At 41.9% G+C, this 21,037-nt stretch overlaps 1 protein-coding gene across 5 annotated transcripts in view; it reads left to right on the top strand.

The window, feature by feature from the left end:
• Positions 1-7,167: 7,167 nt before the first annotated feature.
• Sec23ip (SEC23 interacting protein) overlaps positions 7,168-21,037 on the top strand; it is a 43,562-nt gene continuing 29,692 nt past the window's right edge. For all 5 annotated transcript variants that reach the window (XR_012449606.1, XR_012449605.1, XM_074078198.1 and 2 more), the window contains exons 1-5: positions 7,168-7,397; positions 11,260-11,792; positions 15,305-15,515; positions 16,526-16,719; positions 20,674-20,763. Coding sequence is in view for 3 of the 5 variants with exons in the window: in XM_074078198.1 (XP_073934299.1) it covers positions 7,238-7,397; positions 11,260-11,792; positions 15,305-15,515; positions 16,526-16,719; positions 20,674-20,763 (1,188 nt within the window). In the remaining 2 variants the exon portion in view is untranslated. The remainder of the gene's footprint in view (positions 7,398-11,259; positions 11,793-15,304; positions 15,516-16,525; positions 16,720-20,673; positions 20,764-21,037) is intronic.

Below are 21,037 nucleotides of genomic sequence, written 5' to 3'. Positions count from 1 at the left end.
TTTTCCTGATGGCGCCCTGACCTCTGTTAAGGACGTTCCCTCAGCTGGATAAGGTCTAAGGGAGATGCACATTTGGATGAGTGGGGCTTTTAAGCCCCCCCGCCCCTTTGTTGACATCCCAGGCCTTGTGGCTCCCAGGGTCCTCGGGAAGAGGCAAACCCTCAGCCGGCCCAGCCTTTTGCACCTGGCTGGGAAAACGCCATGCACGCTTCTCCCTCCCTCCATGCCACAGGAGACCCCCGGAAGGGAGCCGGGGAGGATCCACGCTGCCGCAGCCTTTTGCGGAGGAAACCTGGAACATGTCCAAGTTTATAATAAAACTGGGTTTTCCCTGTGCCCGGAACGGCCCTCAGCAAACCCCGGTCTCATTAGACACATGTACTCAGCTGCCAAAGGGCGTGATGGTCTAAAGGGCATCTAGAAAGTGGGGAGCTGGAGGAGAACTGGGGTGTATCTGGATGGCGGAGCGCTTGCCAACCCCAGCCCGGGAACACAGCGAACGACGGGGAACCTGAAGCCCACCTTGGGGCTGGAGGGGAGGTTCTCTCTGTGAACAAGGCACACAGTAACAGGGAAAAAAATTTCTAAGTAGGTACGGCGTATACACACGGGAGAAACTCAGGTTAGAATTTGGGCTTACATAGCATCTTTCACAAAGAGCAATACATTTGTAGAGAAATGACAGGACAAAGGAAAGCAGTTTTGGGCTTCCAAGGTGGCAAACTTGGGAAGATAAAATTATGGGAAAGGATGGTAAACACAGTTAGAAAAATGTGTTATGTAAAACCTCTTACCATCTTGGTGTTGATAAGGATCTGAAGTTTCTCTGGCGATTAACTTTTGTCTTCCCTGGTACAGAGAGGAAGAGGGACACCTCCGAAAATTTAGGTCCCGTGTTTAGGCAACCAGTGGGAGGGCAGGAGCTTTTCTTGGAGCTGTATCTTCTCAGTTGCCTTCAGCCCAAGACAATCCTTATGCTTAAGTGGTATATTTTTAGGATGATGTGCTGTTTTACTTTATGATAAAAGAGGTAGTTTAGATTTCTCATTGTGAATTAATTGGCAAACCAGATCATATATCTGGCTCTTGTGAGCTAAGAAATTAGTTTAAACTCCTGGCATAACCACCACTCGGTTCATCCATTCACTAGCTGAAAGGGTTGCCAACTCCGTGGTACTGCATGGGGAAAATCCCATAGTTTTCGTGCCCAGCAATATGCAAATTAAAGTCATGACACAAAAATGACTGATTTTAAATTATTGTATTTCAGATTTCCTTTATCTGAATTGCAGTTCAATTACCAATTCAGTAGTGGCAAGTGTGGGAAAGGAAAAATATCTTGTCATTTGGATATGAAATGTCTCCCAAAGACTCCTGTGTTGAAGGTCTGGGTCCCCAGAACAATGTGAAAGGTGGGGCTTTGGGGAAGTGAGTGGATCTTGAGGACTCTGACCTAATCAGAGAGTTAGGTCACTTGGATTCCTAACTTAAGGGCATTTTTGGGAGGTGCTGGAAACTAGGAGTTAGGACCTGATCGGAAGAAGTAGGTCACTGAGGTTGTGCTTTGAAAGATGTATCTTGTGCCTGGTCCCTACATGTCCTGTATGCTTCCTGGTGGCCATGAGGTGAGCAGGTTTTCTCTGCGATGTGCTTCCTGCCATGATGTTCTGCATAACTACAGGCCCAAAGGGACAAGACCAAGTGACCATGGACTGAAACCTCTGAAACCGTGAGCCAAAATAAATCTTTTCTTCATTATGTTGTTTATGTCAGATATTTTATTCCAGTTATGACAACTAACACAATATCTTTACCTTTCTGAAATCATGATATATATTCTATATGATACAAGAGCCTTCATAAAGAAATGAAGATCTAAAGAAATGTTTAAGCCTGAGTGGTTTCATGCTAGGGTTTTTGTTTCTTGTTTTGTTTTGTGTGTATGTGTGAGTGTGTGTGTTGCTGGGGATAGAACCCGGAGCCTCACGTTCTAGGAAAGCACTGTACCACTGAGCTGTATGCTTAGCCCTAATTTCAAACCCAGCATATTCAAATATTATTAATTTGAAAAAAATTAGTATTAAAATTATTAATGGGATATTTTACATTTTTCGGCTAAGTCTTGGAACTCTTATGTGTATTTTGTACTTATAGCATTGTCAGTTTAGAGAGTTATACCTCCAATTCTCAAGAGAGCCAAGTGGCTACCAGATTGGACAGCTCAGGAAAAATTGGGGGCTTAGAGGATTGGAAAAGCCAGTCATCTCAGTATTCAACCTGAAGGAGATAAGATTTATTGCTCAAAGGTATTTTTTTAAATTTTTAAGATGGAGTCTTACTCTGGAGCCCAGGATAGCCTTAAATGTACAATCCTCCTGCCTTAGCTTCCTGAATGGGGTATTACAGATGTGTACCACCATGCCAGGGAAGAGATTTGTCAAAGGCATCTTCAAAGGTCCTTTGAGACAACTCAGGGACACCAAATAACCCACCCATGTGGCAAAGACCAGATCAAGAGACTGCCATCCAGACCTGTTGTTTCAGGTGACCTCAAGTTCACCCTGTTACTGTGACACAAATGAGATTTGGTCAGAGGAGGAAATACAGAACATGGAACTGGCTAGAAATCAAATGCCAGGAGCCTGCAACTATTTCAGCTGGAAACAAAGTCTTGGGCCCCAAACTTGTACCAGCTGGAAGTGGGTTACCAAAGCTGTACAGCCCCCACATGGGGTACCCTTCCCATTGGCCATTTCAGATATTCCATGAAAGATCATGGCCCAGGAGAAATCTCTCAGAGGGCATAACCATAGACATGGGGAAAGGGTATTTGGGAACTATTTCCATACAGCTGAACCAGAAGCAGGCTGGACAAACCACTGTCAGATTAGGGAGCATCTTCAATGTATCCCTGGCAGGACCCACTCATTTCTGTGGAACAAAGGTTGCTATAGTTTTCATCCCTCCTTTTGTCCAGTAGAGGGGCTTGATTGCAGTTATTCTGTTCTTGCTTCATCATAGTTCACTAGGCCAGGAGGAGCCCCATTCACACCCAATGAAAAGGCTGAGCCTTACCCAAAGACAATGCATTCTCAAGTTGTATGTACCTGTGTTTCGGTCTGGATATGAAGTGTGCCCCCCTGGTGGCACTATTCTGGGAGATTCTGGAAACTTTGGGAGGTGGGACCTAGTTGGAGGAAGTAGGTCACTGGGTAGGGGTAGGTTTTGGGGGTGTCTTGGCCTTGGCCCCTTCTGTCTCTTTCTCTGCTTCCTGTCTGCCACAAAATGAATAGTCTCTGCTACTTAACTCCTGCTGCCATGATGTTCTGCCTCACAATGGGCCCAGAATCAATGGAGCCAAGGACTATGGACTAAAATCTCTGAAACTGTGAGCCTAAAGTAAATCCTTCCTCTTAAAAAAATTTATTTTCACTTGTTACAGCAATGCAAAGCCTAACTAATACAGCTGGTTGCCTTCCTTGGGAAGGAGGTACAGTATGTTCTGTGTCTGGGGAGAGGGTTGGGTGGGTATTTGATGAACAAAGGCAGACTGTGACAGTCACTGTTACTGGCTCACTAAATCTCTCATAGTTATACAGTTAGGGTGTGGCTACCCCGATGGGGACTGTATTTTCCAGCTCTTCTTGCATCTAAGAGTGCCATTCATCAAGGTTCTCACTAGTGGAACATGAACAAAAATTGTATTTTCTGTTATACTTCTTTCTTTCTTTTTTTTTTGGTGGTTCTGGGGTTTGAACTCAGGGTGTCATGTTTGCTAGGCAGGCCCTCTACCACTTGAGCCACTCTGCCAGCCCTTTTTGGTAAAGGGTTTTTTCAAGACAGGGTCTTGTAAACTATTTGTCCAGCCTGGCTACAAATCACAGTCCTCCTGATCTCTGCCTCCTGAATAGCTAAATTGCAGGCATGAGCCATCGGTGCCCAGCTCCCTTATCTTTCTTTTTTTCAACAATTTTTTTTTTTGCCATGCTGGGGATTGAACCCAAGGCTTTGGACATGCTAGGTATGTACATAACTACAGAGCTACACTCCTAGCCTCATCTCTTTTTAAAAAACAGAATCATGACCTTGTTTCTTGGTTGCAAATCCTATTCCCTCTGAAATTGTTGATTTTTTGTTTTGTTTTTCTTCTTGCTGTAGACTGAGGGTTGTGTTATTTCAAAATTCATATGTTGAAATACTACCTTGCAAAATGATTGTTGAGGGGACTTTGTGAGGTGATATGATACCGGATTGGATTATTGTTCCCTGGGTTTGTGTTCTGGCACAGTCGATGATTGAAGGCGCTGGAGAGGGAGTTAGGAGTTAAAGTAAGTTCACGCCACAGACCAGGAGTTCAGAGTAAAGCAAGCACAAAGTTTATCAAAAGGATAGCAAAGCACCCTAATTGGTGGGACTTAGCAAAAGGGCTAAGCCCAGGATGGCTGAAATTCATGAGATTATATAGAGGCCAACATAGGCACCCCTCCCCACTCTGCTTTCGACACTGTGGCTATAGTTGACTGTCTAATTAACTTCTAGCTACCGCCCCCATCCTTATCAGACTGGATATTCCAAGAGGGTCTCCTTAGTCCATCCTGTCCTTGAGGCTTATCACCTACATTTTATGACTACTGCTCGTTATTTTATCTTGGGAAAGTTTTCTATATCTCCCTCCTTTTAGGGGTCTATATCTCATCTCTTTAGATGTCTGCTCTTAGGAATGTTTTATCTTGTTTTCCTTGTCTAGGAAGAGAAACTACTGTGCCTCAGCACCTGAGTGCAAAGCTGGTCTCTCAGTCTCCCTAAATGTTTTGGTTTTAAGTATGCCTTCCTATCTCCTTTATCTAAAACAAAGTCACTTCTGCCATCTGTTCCTTTACATCCCCAGGGTTATTTCTGCTGTTTGTTCCCAGGGACATTTCTGCCATTTTATTTACCTTCACATTTGTTCACTTACAATCAGGAAAGGTATTCCTATCTTAAAAGAGGCCTGAGAGAGACCTTCTGCCTCTTCCTCCACATAAGGGCATAGTAGAAAGGTGCTGTCTGTAAGCCAGGAGACATGGAATCTGCTGGCGTCTTAATCTTGGACTTGATAGCTTCTAGAACTGTGAGAAATAACTTCTTACTTCTAAGCCACCTAGTATATGGTATTTTGTTATGTGCCCACACAGATTGTGTTAGCTTTGCATTACTGTGACAAAATACCTGAGATAAACAACTTAAAGGAGGAAAGGTGTATTTTGGGTCAGGGTTTCAGCTTATGCTCGTGTGGTCCTATTGGTTTAGACCTGTGGTGAGGTGGTCAAGTTGAACACCATGGTGGGAAGTGTGGGAAGAAGAAAACTGTTCACCTCATGGCAGCCAGGAAGGGAAGGGAGGGAAGGGGGGGGGGCGGGGGAAGATACACCTTGTAGCTGGGAGTACATGCATGAGCCATCGTGTGTCCAGTTCCAAGATATTTTCTATCTCCCCTCATGGAAGTTATACCTCCCTCCTGATGTAATTATCCCATCAACACACCTTGGGAAATTCTACATAATGTCATTTATTACACTCCAGTTTTTGGACAATAAAAATATTGTCTATCTTCACCAGATTTGAAACTCCACAAAGAAAGGGTCTATGTCTTTTTTACACCACTGTACCCCTGGTGTTTAGTACACTGGCTTGATTATAATGACAGAGACTGTCCTTGATCAGCTTTTAGCATGGCTTCTAGCAGCTTGACACCATGTATCTAGAATGACCTTAAATCCCTTAAAATGCCTCTCTGAGAAAGCTCAACATTGCCAGAAGACCTTATGGTTTCTTCCAGCCCAAACCTTTGATGGTTCAATAGATCCCTGAATCTAGATTAGAGAAGTTATTGTTAGAAAACTTGCAATTATAAATCTTCTATTTGCCCCCTTGAGATGTAAATCTTCTACCAACTAGGACCTTTATCCCAAAGACACTTTGAAATTCACACATTCAAGATCATTCACAGTCCTTGTGAATGTCTTGCTCTTATTTACACCATTGCTTGTCATAAAGATATGAAAATTATGTATCTCCTGTGGATAAGCACCAATTAACAAACCCAGGCATCTTAGTCATGTGGACCAACCCCCACTCACACCCCTTGGTGACTCTCCCTTAGCAGCCCCAACCTTTAAAAAGTCTTATTTTATTTATGTGTTTGATGATGCTGGGGTTTGAACTCAGGGCTTCATGCTTGCTAGGCAGGTGCTCTTACCACCTGAGCCACTCCACCAGCTATTCTTTTTTTTTTTTTTTGCGATGGCTTTTTTCCATATAGGGTCTCAGAACTATTTGTCCAGGCTGGTTTTGAACCGCGATCTTCCTAACCTCTGCCTCCTGAGTAGCTAGGATTACAGACTGTTCTTAAGTGCTGAACCTCTAAAATCTTTGCCTATTAAACTATCTTGTCAAACTGGGTGCCAGTGGTTCACGCCTGTAACCTGATTACTCAATTGGCAGAGATCAGGAGGATAGCGGTTTGAATCCATCCTGGGCAAATAGTTCACTAGACCCTATCTCAAATCACTCAATATATAAAAGGACTGGCGGAGTGGCTTGAGCGGTAGAGCACGTGTCTAGTAAGCGCGAGGCCCTGAGTTCAAATCCCAGTACTGCCAAAAATACAATAAACTATCCCGTCAACCGGGTATGATTGTGCAGGCCTGTAATCCCAGCACTCAGGAGGCTAAGGCAGAAGGATCTTGAGTTGGAAAAAACCCTGGGCTACACAGCGACACCTTGTTTCAAAAAACACAAAACATGACTGGAAGACTGTAGTGTGTAGAGCACCTACTTTGCAAGTGCGAAGCCCTGAGTTCAATACCGCCCCACACCAAAAAAAAAAAAAAAACATCAAACAACGAAAACTCCTTAGTTCTTTCATAGCACTATTTCTCTCCCCATCAGTGACTTTCAGCATCAATTCGTACTTAGATCCCAAACAGGTTTGATCCTGCATGGGACTCGGTCTCAAGCTGCGCCTGTGCAGCGGCTGGGAGCGTCACGTGCCAGACTCGGGTGTGAAGCCGATGCCGCCATCTTGGTTTCTGGCAGCGCCGGCTACGTGAAAATAGCTGGCCTCTGTCGAGCCAGCTCTTGCACGCCGGCCCCTGTGCGCAAGTGCGGAAGTGCGCTGGCCAGAGGGTGACTGGTTTCCGGCCAGTGGTAGGGCACCGGCTTCCCGGAGACGTGTAACAGGCGGTGGGCCGCAGCGATGGCCGAGAGAAAAACCAATGGTGGTAGCGCCGCCTCCGCCCCTTCCTCGGGCACTAACTTACTCTTCTCCTCCTCCGCCACGGAGTTCAGCTTCAACGTGCCCTTCATCCCAGTCACTCAAGCCGCCGCCGCCCCGGCCTCCCTGCTCCTGCCCGGAGGTAGTAAGCGGAGGGCGGTCCGGGACGAGGTGTGCAGGGAGGCCAGGGAGTGACAAGCGTCCGACGGGGGTCTCCTGCCTCCCTCCGCTCTCATGGTCGCTTCCAGGGTCAGCAGTGGCCAGGGGACCTTGAGAGGGCCGGGGACCTGGGGATCTTGGGGGCGGGGCCAGGTGATGAAGAGTGCTTTGGTGAAAGGAGCCCCCTGTTCAGAGCGGTCCAGCGTGCTGGACACTCGTGCTCTGGCACTGCAGATATACCTTCCGGGGAGCTAGACAGTGGCCCTGCCCTAGGATGGGGGGAGCGCCCTCCTGGGAGGATCCTAGCACATAGGTCAGAGCTCCTAGCAGACAGCAAGGTGTCTCCAGGATGGACAGTGCCCCTCTTGTAGGAGACAGTCTTGCTAGGAGACTCCTGGGATCCAAGAGGATATCTCCGATAGACAGACAGTGTCCCTCTTAGCATAGACGTGTAATATTTGCAAGTGATAGATACAAAATGCATCCTCATTTTTCAAGACAGTTCCTCGAAAAAGTGTTTTCTTGTTCTCTGAGGCCCCCGTCTAGCTGTTTTGTTTATACCAATAGTGTTGACTGGAGAGATTGCTTTCTTCTTCTTTTTCTTTTTTTTTTGGTGGGACTGGGCTTTGAACTCAGGGCTTCATGCTTTCAAAGCAGGTGCTCTACCGCTTGAGCCACATCTCCAGTCCGTTTTGCTCTGGTTATTTTGAAAATAGGTGACTGGCAAACTATTTCCCCAAACTGATTTTGAACCATGATCCTCCTGATCTCAGCCTCTCAAGTAGGTGGGATTGCAGGCATGAGCCACTGGTACCCAGTGAGATTGCTTTTTGATGATTTTTTTGGCATAACCCAGACTGTCCTGTCAGTCACTTGCTGGGTGACCTCAGATAGTTCACCTGTCTGTGCTTCTATTTCCATATATGTTCAGATTCATAGGGTTGTGAGAAATGGATTAACCTTTGTAAGGCACTGAATATTGTGCCTGGCTCATAGCGTTGGGTAAATATTTGTGAATGGAACATGTTTGCCTCTCCATTTGGACTGTGAGCTTCTTGACGTTTGCAGCTATGACTTACCTTTTTATTTGGAAGATCTGTGTGCTAATGCCTAGCACATAGGTCCTCATTAAATGCTGATTTTTTTTCCCTCAGTGGATAATTTACTCCTACTTGAAAGACTAAGGAAGGTTTCGTGGAGAAGTGAAGAAAGACATGCTGGAATTAGCTGTACATGAAGCTTCCCCTTCCCCATGTTAGGTTTCTTCTTGGTGCTTGTCACTATCTGACATGTACACATGTTTGTTTAGCCTACCCCACTAGAATGTGAGCTCCAAGAAAGCAAGGACTTGTATATTCACTAGTGAATGTGCAGTGCTGGGAATGCAGCAAACACAATATTTAGTAGGTGTATGTTGAATGAACGGGAGAATGGGCATCAGGAATCCGTGTGTCTCATGGCGGCGGAGTGGTTGGAGTGTTTGGCAGAGCTGTTTTTGGTAAGGAACTGGCATGGCTGATCAGAGTGCTGTGGGAAGTTCCAGTAATAAGTAAGGCCATACCTGGGGCTTTCAGATTGTTCTCTGCCTCAGAAGTACTGTTTGGTTCATGTCATCTTCCTTACTGTGTAGTATTTGGTTTGTATGTCACTGTCATTGTTAACTACACCTGTCTTTAAAGCTCTTGGTTCTTAGAGACAGAATTTGTTTTTTGTGAGAACGTTAATAGCTTCTGTGAGAAGCACATTTCCACCTCTAAGAGAAGATTTCCTATTTGGAGGTCTTCCCTCAGAGCGTTTCCAGAGAAAAAGAAGCAGCTGTCTCCTTGGAGGCAACAGTAATCACATCAATGAACGAAACACCTAGGAAGCAATTTCATACATTCATCAAACATGGATTGAGCAGCTTCTGCTTGCCAGGGTAGCTCTTTTCCAGATGTCAGGTAGTCACAGACATCAGACAGTTCTGCCCTTGGTGGCTGCATCGTATATATGTCTACACAAATACCCACCTGGGTAAGCAGTCTTGGCAGGTTCAGAATAGTCAGAAGGAGGGATTGACAGGTTGCTGTGATGCTGTGGGTCTCAGCTGCAGAGTGGGGAGAGGATATCCCTCGGGCCTCAGGGCTGAGTCTGCCGGGAAGTCTTGAGAAAGTACTTGGAAAATAGCTTCTGGAACATGTGAAGCACAGTCTGAGTTTGAGACAGAGATGGGAATGTTACAAGTATAGAAACACTCATTAGAGTTACGGGTCTTGATGCCAGAGTATCTGTATGAAATTAGAAAGTGCCTCTGAGGTGAGGCCAGCAGTGTGTTGAGATCAGGATTTCATTTATAACTGCAGTTAATTAGAAATATATTTCTTGGTCCAAGTCTATCTCAAGTTATCTTAACTGGTGAAACTAAGAGGTTTTCTCCATGTTTTTCCTTGTTGGAGGATGGACTAAGAAATTGAGAGGAATCCAAGGGAACTTTTCAGGACTGAAAAGAGTGGTACGAACTGGAAATATATCAGAAAAGTAAAAGGATGCTAGTAGACCCAGGGCCTTATGCAGGAAGGGGTATTTTTATTAGTTTTAGGAGTTTTTATTTTTTGAGATGGAATCTCCTTTATGTTGCCCAGACTGGTGGGCATAAGTGTTCTGCCTGCCTCAGTCTCTTGAATAATTGGGACTATAGACACAGTGCTGATTATAATCCTGAATGTCTTTTGGGATTGTGGCCCAAACCTGTATGGTGGAACATTGTAGTTTAACTGGCATGTGTGAAATACACCGGGAAGCAGCCTAGAAGCACAAGAAATGATCTCTGTATGCCCAGTGGCCTTTTTTAGCAGAGGTCAAGGGGAGTCCAGAACTTCAGCAGGTCTCCAAAGGCAATGACCACTGGCATACCTGTGTGCTGGCTATGGTTCCACTCCTCTGGTAGACTCTAGGTCTCATCAGTAGAAGGTGAGAGAGACAGAGACAGGAGAAGGAAAGATTAGAAGGGGAAAGATGAAAGCTATAAGCTAAGGGCTCCTAAAAGTTTAGTAAGGAGGAGTGGGGTGGACTTTTGTGGTCATGTAGAGGGAAAATGCTTTTATTTGATGACCTGGTAACAGAAGAGAAGTTGTTGGAATTGATAAATACCCACAGTGAAGGTCAAGTTGGGCAGAGGGAAGTGAGGAGAACTTTTTTTAGAGAAATAACTCTTTTAGTGATTTAGTGTTCCATAATAAGTAGCTATCTGGTGGTGACACTGCATGACTGTAGGATGGAAATTAGTGGGCGACCTACTTTGCCTTGGGAATAAAATACCATGTTCATTTGTACAATAATCTCTTTGTAAGGAAGAGCCCTGACACACCCCTTCTTGTCAGCAGAGTTCTGTATCTGTAGTTTCTCCTCACGGCTGTAGAAATAAAATTGTATGTGTTTGGGAAATGGAATACTATTTTAATTATGTCTTATCAGTGGGGAAAAAGATTCAAAATAATATGAAAAAGTACATGGTGTATGCTTCTCCTTTAAAACTTACATGTACAGTGATGTGTATTTATCAAATAAATAATAGCTATTCACATTTATTTAAAAGTGTGGAAGGGTATACATACACATTGGTAGTGTTAACATTAATTGTTTCTGGTATGAATGCATTAAGCTTTTCTTTGACTGTTCTTACTCATATTTTCTAGCTTTTCATTTCAAAGAACAGTTTCTGGAGAAAAAAGTTTTTCATTTTTTAACGCAGCAGTCCAAGTTAGGGTAAAAATGAAGTGGTACAATTGCTTGCTCTTTCTGAGTCCTACCTGTGTAATGACGTGCTAGCATGCCCTTTAAACCACTCCTCTTCTGCTCTGTTTCAGAGGATTCCACAGATGTTGGTGAGGAGGATAGCTTCCTCGGTCAGACTTCTGTTCCCACATCCACACCACAGACATTTAGTTACTTCTCTCAGGTATCAAGCAGTAGTGATCCTTTTGGGAACATTGGACAGTCGCCCTTAACCACTGCGGCAGCATCGGTTGGACAGTCAGCATTCTCCAAGCCCCCAGCTGCTCTCCCTTTTACAACTGGATCACCAGAGGTGTTGAGTGCGTTTCCACCAGCCGTTTCAAAGGCTCAATATGGTGCTCCACCTTCCTCACAGATGGGAATAAATACTTACTTGCCTTCTCAGCCAAGTAGTCTCCCGCCTTCAAATTTTGGGAGCCCACCCCAAGGAACCCCCCAACAAGGATACAACCCATACCGCCACACCCCTGTCAGCAGCAGGGCGAATCCCTACATTGCACCCCCACAGCTGCAACAGTGCCAAATGCCAGGCCATCTGTCCCAGCCTCCACCCTCAGGACCCCCTGTGCAGATGTACCAGGTGCCACCAGGACCTTTGCCACCGGTATGTTGACAGGCTCTATGTGCTAATTATTCATTCGAATTTCCTCTCTCATTTTAGCCAGTGTCTAAAAAATTTTTATTATATATATGAGGACAAACTAGCTTCACGTTTTTTTTTTTATTTTGTGGTACTAAGTATTGAACTCAGGCCCTCACATGCTAGGCAAGCACTCTACCACTGAGCTACATTCCCTCCCTGTCCTTTAATTAATTAATTAATTAATTAATTAATTTGTTTTTAAAAATTATCATTCACATTTTATTTATTTATTGTACTGGGGTTTGCATTCAGGGCCTTGTGCTGTTAGGCAGGTGTTCTACCATTTGAGCCATGCCCCCAGCCCTTTTGGCTCTGGTTATTTTTCCAGATAAGGTCTCATATTTATGCCTGGGCCAGCTAGACCATTCTTCTCTTATTTATGTTTCCTGTGTAGCTGGGATGACAGGCAAGGGTCACAATGCCTGGCTTGCTTGATGAGGTGGGGGTATTTCCAACTTTCTGTCTGATCTGGCCTTGAACTTGTATCTTCCTGATCTGCACCTCCTGAGTAGCTAGGATTATAGGCATGAGCCACCTAACTGCTTTATTTATTGTTTTTATGTGGTACTGAGATCAGACCCAGGGCCTTACACATGCTAGGCAAGCACTCTATCACTGAGCTACACCCTCAGCCCTGCTTTGTATTTGTTATTGAGACAGGGTCTTGCTAAATTGTTTAGGCTGGCCTTAAACTCTTGATCCTCCTGCTTCAGCCTCCCAAGCAGCAGGGATTACAAAGTGTGTGCCACCGAGGGTATTCTTTGAAAGTTTTGTGCTTTGAAGTTAATGTTTTTTTAAAGCTAGCTCATCAGGTGGCTTATATTTTAGTTTATATTACCTGTTTGCTTAAATAACAATTGATTTTAATGATTTAGCTACATGCCAATATTTCCAGATTTTAGTGTAAAAATCAATAATAAATGTCATCTAAGAACATGTGAAAGTTGAGGCAGTTACTATTGTCTTGACAGGCTGCCCGCTTCTCATCTTTTAATTAATGCTATTCAACCAAAACACTCAATTACAGGAACTAAAATTGATTTCTCCGTTAATTTCTTTACATTTATGGAGTTTGGATCTATACAAATTCTGTCTCAAGGTGATATGGAATAATATTTACATTGAGTGAATTTTATAAAATTTCCAACTGACTTCCACAGAGAAACCAACTGAATAAGAAAAATGAACCAAAAGAATTAAAAGCTGGGGTGGCTTATGTGGTAGAGTGTCTGCCTAGCAAGCGTGAGTCCCTGAATTCAAACCCCAGAACCTCAAGGAAAAAAAATTGTCTCTATTCAAAAGGATTAAGAACCCCAACCCTGTGTCAGAGATTGCTACTGATAGTTCTATGATCTCTTTCTTAGGGATCCGTTTTATCATTTAATTTAAATCGTAACAATACACAAATTCTTGATAATGTTGGATTTCAGCATTTTGAAAAGTAACCATATTCAGAGCATGTAGTATAGTTAGTATTTTTGCTAGCTGTAAATAACTAATTATAGTTTTCTCTTTAAATTTTTTGAATATTTTAAGTTAGATAAAATGATAAATTTAAAGAAAATTTACAAAAGTAAAAGTCATACACAGAGTACTCAAGTATCCTTTATCTAGGTTTATCTGCCATTAACATTTTATCCCATTTGTTTTTTAATTTGTGCACGTGCACACTATCAGGTATTTGAATCTCCTCTGTCTTTTCCCTCTCCCACTTCCTCCGTCTCCAGCACTTCCTCTCCCTTCTTTCTTCCCTTTCTGTCTCTATCTAACTATGTATGTAATTTTGGGAGTTGTATTTGAAGGTCAGTTAAGTATATTTTGACTCTTTTCTAAGAATAAGGATTTATTTTCCCAGTTTTTTGAGACAGGTTCTTGCTATGTAGCTCAGACAAGCCTGAAAATCAGGATCCTCCTGCCTCAGTCTCCTGAGTACTGGGATTACAGGCATGTGCCACCAAGCCTGGCAAGGATGTATACATATATTTTTTGGCACCAGCATTTGAACTTGGTCTCACACTTGCTACGCAGGAGCTCTTACCCTTGAGCTACTTTGCCAGCCCTTTTATTGTGAGGAGTTTTTTCAAGATAGTGTCTCACAGAACTGGCTGGCTTCAAACTATGATCCTCCTGATCTCTGCCTCCTGAGTAGCTAGGATTACAGGTGTGAACCACTAGTGCTCAGCTGTAAGGATATTCTTTTACATCGGTACACCTCCTAACCTCAGTAAATTTTGTATTGCTACAACTGTGAGTTTGGATTAAAATGTAGTAAGAATTGTGTTCTGATTTTAAGATCATTTTCATTGGAAATAATTTGAAAAATGCAGAATAACAAAATTAATAAAAATTATCCATAAATAACCATTGTTTTCATTTCTCCCCCCCCATCTCTCTATATATTTATATATTTGTTTATTTATTGTTTTGATGGGTCTTGCTGTGGTGTGCAGGCAGGCCTGAAACTCGAGATTGTCCAGCCTCAGCTTCCCAAGTATCTGGGTCTGCAAATGTGTGCTACCACCAAACTTGGCTTGGTTTTTTTTTTTTTTCAGCACTGGGAATTGAGCTCAGGGCCTCATGCTTGCTAGGCAGGCACTCTACCACTTGAGCTACTCTGCCAGCTCTTGGCTTGTTTTTTATGTTGTTCTGTGTCTTACCTTGTTTTCTAGACAAATATATAGTACCTATTTTTTTTTTTTTTTTTTTGGTTGGGACTGGGTTTGAACTTGGGCTCCACGTTTGCAAAGCCGGTGCTCTACCATTTGAGCCATGCCTCCAATCCTTTTTGCTCTGGTTATTTTGGAGATAGGGTGTTGTGAACTACTTGCCTAGGCTGAATTTGAATCACGATCCTCCTGATCTCAGCCTCCCAAATAACTATAATTACAGGTATGAGCCACCAGGACTGGCAGTACCTATGATTTTTATAATCTTTGTTTTATGAACATATTTGAATGTTATTAATTTTTTTCTAAAATATTTTTAGAATAAAATATTTTCAGAGAATTCTAACATTTGAATGAAATATCTAAGAAGATTTCTATTAACAGTTACAAAGTTTCCAGTAATTTTCTATCACAAATAACTGTGGTATATATCCTGCAGGAACATTCTTGATTTTATAATTGTATTTAGGATAAATTCTTAGAAATGAAATGGCTGGCCAAGGATCATGCATACTGCGAAGATTAAAGTATGGAGGGCACATTGTTGATTAATTTTCTACGGGTGTCAGTTTACTCTGCCATTGGTGTGCAAAAGTTCCCTTTGCAACTACTTTGGGGTTTTACTAGATTTTTAATTTTTATTATTTTTTGTTTTTACAAAATTTAATTGTTTTGGAGTCTAGTTATTGCAGTAAATAGTTGTGTAGAAATAATGTAGTATACCTATTACTAATGTCAATTTGTGTCTGAAGAATTGCAAAATTACTCTTTTTGGCAAACATGTCAGTCTTAACTTGTCCCCTTCAGGTTCCTCCTTCAGTACTGTCACCAACACAGCAACAGGTACTTGCTAGACCCGCAGGTCCCTCTGTGCAGGGGCCACCTCCTTTTGTGCTTCAGAACCAGTATGAACCTGTTCAGCCCCACTGGTTTTACTGCAAGGAGGTGGAATACAAACAACTCTGGATGCCTTTCAGTGTGTTTGACTCTTTGAATCTTGAGGAAGTCTATAATTCAGGTAAGTGCCTATCAGGCATCATTCCTATCTGATATTAGGAAAAGAAGGCATGAAGAGAATTTATCCTTGGTTTGCTTTTGTAAATGTCAGATTCCTTAATCTGTGCAGACACATCAGACTATACCTTTATATGGTGATATGCAGATGTGAGGGCTGACTGGCTGCAACATCTGTCACCCGACTGATTGCCAAGGTTGATTTGGCTGATCTGGCTGGCTAGGCAGGTGTCCCCTTCCTCCCTCACCACTCCTTGTGAGTCCCTTCCAAAGCTGCACTCTTGGTTGAAGAGGATGACCATCCTGATAGAGGAGGTCTGTTCTTTGGTCAAGAGTATATGAGTATTTGCACTCCCCTGCTAGAAACTCCAAACAAGCTCTCAAGATGGTGATACTAATATAAAGACTGAGTTGTCTGAGCAAGGTATTTGAAGAAATGGTTTAGTAATGTCCCTTGTTTAAAAAGGTATTAGAAATTAGAGAAGTAGAATCATTTATGTAATCAAAGTTTCAATGTTCCTTTCTCCTTTATTCCTTTGTAGTTTGGGGGGCATTTATAAAGCATTTTCTGTGGGACTTTGATAGGTGGAGGTGCTCTGTGAAAAATGTGTGCACACTGCGGCACACTGCGTTCACCTCTTGAGAGAGATGTGCACAGGAGAGTGTTAAGGCTCTGAGAAGTCTTACAAGGTATAAATATGGTTCTTTATTTAACCTTATGTTATTTGATCATGAGACTTAAAAATCACCCAGCATTCTCTAGCAGCATACTTTGTGGGACACTGCTGTATGAGGATGTTACTGCTTTGATTAAAAAAACCCCATCATTTATTTCAGTTATTTTATGATCATGTTTTTATCTTTGTTTCCTCTTGAGAAGAGTCATAATTTTGAGCAGCACAGATTAATCTGTGTTAGTTGATAGTCTTTAAGTGTTGACTAGTAACCATATTCTTACTGACTATTTTCAAATATGCCCTGTAATGACTGGGAAATGTGGTCTTTGTTCTCTAGTCCAGCCAGACCCCGAGAGTGTGGTTCTAGGCACTGATGGCGGGCGCTACGATGTTTACCTCTATGACAGAATGAGGAAAGCTGTATACTGGGAAGAGGAGCCAGCTGAAGTGAGACGCTGTACTTGGTTTTACAAGGGGGATACAGATAGCAGATTTATTCCCTATACAGAGGAATTCAGTGAAAAACTGGAGGTATGAGTGCTTTATTCCTCTATGCTTTTATTTAAAAAAAATAGACCCTGTGTGCAATGGAGACTTATGTGACTACTCACAGTGGAGCTGACTTCATTTACAAGATAGCCTGTTTTGATGCTGTTCACAAAAGATCACTTTTAAGTGGTGTCCTTATTCACAAAGTGCTGAATCGTAACCTGTGTATCTAAAGGTAGAATATGCTTTTTTGGGGTGCATCACAGATCTAATGAGGTGCTTGTATCAAACCTTCAAAAGAACTTGGTAGAAGCTGGGTGTAGTGACTCATGATGTTAGTCACTAACATCATGACCCTGGGGTCACTTAGGATCCTGGGGTATTGTGACCCTGTCTCAAAAAAAAAAAAAAAAAAAAAAAACAAACAAAAAAACCAAGAAACCAAAAATACCCTTTAGGCTGCTAGAATTTGATGTTGACAGTAGAGGTCAAACATATGAACATTTTCAAATTAATATTCAGTGAAAGCTTGAAATTAATGTCTGATTGGGGAAAGTAAATTGAAATAGAGCACAGAGCAACACCATGAGCGTCAGTAGTCACCTTAAAAGAGGGGATCGTGAGTAGTTTCACGTGATCTGTTTTTTGTGATTACAGTATAGCATAGTTGAGTGTGAAATGTTTGAGATAAGTTGAATGAATTCAGTTGTGTATTTGGGAAATAAAATAGCATTTTAGTTCACTGTGTTTTCTAAAGTAGTGCTTCTTTTTTTTTTTTTTTTTGTCTTTTCTTTTTTGGTGCTGGGATCGAACCCAGGGCCTCACGCATGCTAGGCAAGCGCTGTACCACTGAGCTACATCCCAGCCCTAAAGTAGTGCTTCTTAAAGCTTGTAAACAGCCTATCAGTAACAGGCCTCTCAAATATCAATCATGTTTTAAATAAATTTAAGTAAGGACTAAGCCTTGCATTCTGTTTGGGAGCTGACAGTTCAAGTGTCACTACTGATTACAAATTTTTTTTTTGTGGAGGAGCATATAATTAACAGAAATAAAAAATTTGGCCATACTCTCAGTAAATCAAACTCTACCTTTTAAAAAATATTTTTGGCTTGGCACAGTGGCTCAAGCCTGTAATTCTAGCTACTTGGGAGGCAGAGATCAGGATTGTGGTTTGAGGCCAGCCTGGGAAAATAGTTTATGAGACTCCATTTTAACCAATGGTGGGCGCAGTGGCACACACCTGTCACCTAGCCACATGTGGGGAAGCACAAATAGGAGGATCACAATCCAGGCTGGCCTAGGCATAAAGTGAGACTATCTCAAAAATAACCAATACCAAAAGGGCTGGGGTTGTGGCTCAGGTGGTAGAGTACCAGCCTAGCAAGTGTGAGGCTCTGAGTTCAGCGGTCATTACTGCCAAAAGAAAAAAATTATAGACCATGTTTCATTTATCCATATCCATATGTATATTTTTAACAATTAATAGATTTTTTTTTTGTGGTATCTTGCTTTCCCCCCCTTTCCTTTGAATTTTATAAATGCATTATGAATTATGCCTGCTCTGGACATATTGAGCTTTTTTTTTTAAGTTTTTATTCATTTATTCACATGTGCATACATTGTCTGGGCCATTTTCTCCCCCTGCATATTGAGCTTTGTAGTGGTAGATCGTAGTTGCAGTGACCAGTCCATGCTCACATTGCAAGAGGCTTGATAAGGCTTCAAATGCTTTTTTATTTCACCCTATAGTAAGAAGTGTATTTTTATGTTGAAATTTAGTATGTACTTTTTACACACTCACGTACTACAGTTGATACTTATTTATCAGAAACAGTGATGTTCTGCTAAACTGACTCTTCTGGGGAAAAGCTGCTGATTTTGTGGTGGCCAAGTGCAGCTATCAGTGTGATGGAACTAGGTCCAGGGAAGAGAGAGGGCATCAGCTCGTGAAAGCTGGAGAGAGGTAGCCCTAGCATACCACCAGCGTTGCGTGACACAGTCATTCCTCACTACGCATTATCCACATTGGTGTTCTGCATTTCATTTAAAACACGAATTCCACACTTGGTTACTGACTGTGGCCTACATGCTCACTGAAAGTAGAGTCAGACCCCGTTAAGAGTGAAGAGTGCAGAGGAGGTACAAATTAATTTTGTCCTTGAAAATTGACCAGGTAACCGTCTCTTAAAACAACTTTTAGCTAGTTGAATAAGGAAAAGGAATGCTCATTCCTAGAGAAGACAAACAAGTAAACAAGCAAAAGGTGTAGTAGACCCTTGACATCTGCAGACATGTAGTTCTAAGAAGGCCACTGTTGAAGAAAAGTCGTTGCTCCAGAATCCTGGAGTTTTCAGTGCTTTAAAATTACTTCAAATTTATCTATACCATGTGTACAGTAGGTCTGAGCAGCCATAACTCAAAACTTCATGGAACAGGCTGCGTACTGTCACAAAAATGAGTATTGTTCACATTAATACTACTCACCAAAAACTAGATTTCACTTTCTCACCTAAATTAAACACATGACCATTTTTGGCTTGGGAGGATTACCATAATTTTTATCTGGCTTTTAGGGTACTATTTACTTTTTGGGAAGCAGATTTTCACAGAATTATGGACAAGGAGACACTCAGCAGAGTACACAACAGTTTAAACGTAACTGACAATAATGGTAGGACTGACTGAGAGCTTCTCCACATCAACTGAGCTGTGTGGCTCTCATGTGGGAATTTAAAATTTTCATTTCTTAAATTTCTTTTGATTGATTTATTTATTATTTTTTGACCATGCTTAGTCAAAACCACATGCAATAAATCTGCCAATAAGTTGGGCTTACTGTATACTATAATTCTTGGTACCTTTGGTAGAACCCTTCTGAAATAGAGTGTCCACAGGTTAAGTTTTAGTCGTATTATTTTGAAGCCAAAGTGTATATTTTGAAGTCTAAGCAGTATCTGAAGCACAGTAAACTCTTTATCTGAACTCTAATGATTATCCAGCATAAGGGTGACATGGATTCTGGGGGTGGGTCAGCCATCTGTGTCCTGACATCTCAGTTGCATAAGACCAGAGTTCTGCTCGGCCTTTTCCAGGAAACCCAAAGCAGCTCGATGAAGAGGCAAAGGAGGTTAGGAAGTTAGAGAACCAGATGATGTGTATTGCTTAGGATTGTACAGGTGACCTGTACAAGGTGGCTCAAGGTGTAGGCCCTGAGTTCAAGCCCCAGTACTGCAAAAACAAAAAACAAAGCAAAACAAAAAAAACCACATGAACATTATGGGAAAAAAATCCCTGCAAAACAAAATTGAAGCAATTAAAAGATGACCTCAAGAAATAAAGCTAGATACATTCGTATATACACAGTCTCAGTGCCATGAAAGTGTTAACTCTTCTCAAAGTACTTAATAATTTTTTTTTTTTTTTTTGGTGTACTAGGGTTTGAACCTAGGACCCCATACTTAGTAGGCAGGTGCTGTACCACTTGAACCACTCTGCCAGCTCTATTTTGTGTTGGGTTTTTTCGAGATACGATCTTGTGAACTATTTGCCCAGGCTTTGAATTGCGATCCTCCTGATCTCTGCCTCCCAAGTAGCTAGGATTACAGGCGTGAGCCATCAGTACCCAGCAAATTTTTCTTTTCTTTTCTTTCTCTGTTGACATCTTGATTTTGGACTTCGAGCCTCAAGAACTGTGAGACAATGAATTTGTCTTAAGCCACCCAGGTTGTGGTGCTCTGTGATGGCAGCCCTGGGAAACTAATACACGATCTAAACCTTGGTTTTTTTCTTTGTATAATGGGGCTAATATAATTTAAGAGTGATTGAGGGTAATTACTTAAATGAAGTAATCTAATACGATAAAAAAAAGTATGGTAAATTGGAGCTTTTTTGTAACTGATTTTTGTCAGCAGCATAGTTTTCATTTTCTTTCACATTTGCTCTTGATGTGATAAAGATTTGTCATACTGGATTATGTGTTGTTTCTATTATTGTAGGCTGAATACAAAAAAGCAGTAACCACAAATCAGTGGCACCGCAGATTAGAGTTTCCAAGTGGAGAGACCATTGTTATGCACAATCCAAAGGTAACAGTACTTTTTGAGATTTTAAGGTATTAGGGTTATATTAATTATTCTGCTGTATATCTGTGATAAATGTTCATTTTTAGTAACTTCTACAGTAGGAGTATAAGAAGTACCTTGCTTTTAAAGTAGTTTACTATATCTGTTGAACATGGGAGCAAAAAGAATTTACATTTTTCCTTATAAAATTTCTGTTTTGGTAACATGTTAACTGTATCTACTTCAGAAGAAGCTTGATAATTTTTTCCACTTGATCAATGTATGACAACTTTTTCTT

Source organism: Castor canadensis, chromosome 7 (genome assembly GCF_047511655.1).
Source record: "Castor canadensis chromosome 7, mCasCan1.hap1v2, whole genome shotgun sequence".
Taxonomy (NCBI): domain Eukaryota; kingdom Metazoa; phylum Chordata; class Mammalia; order Rodentia; family Castoridae; genus Castor; species Castor canadensis.
This window is presented reverse-complemented; position numbering and strand designations above follow the sequence as displayed.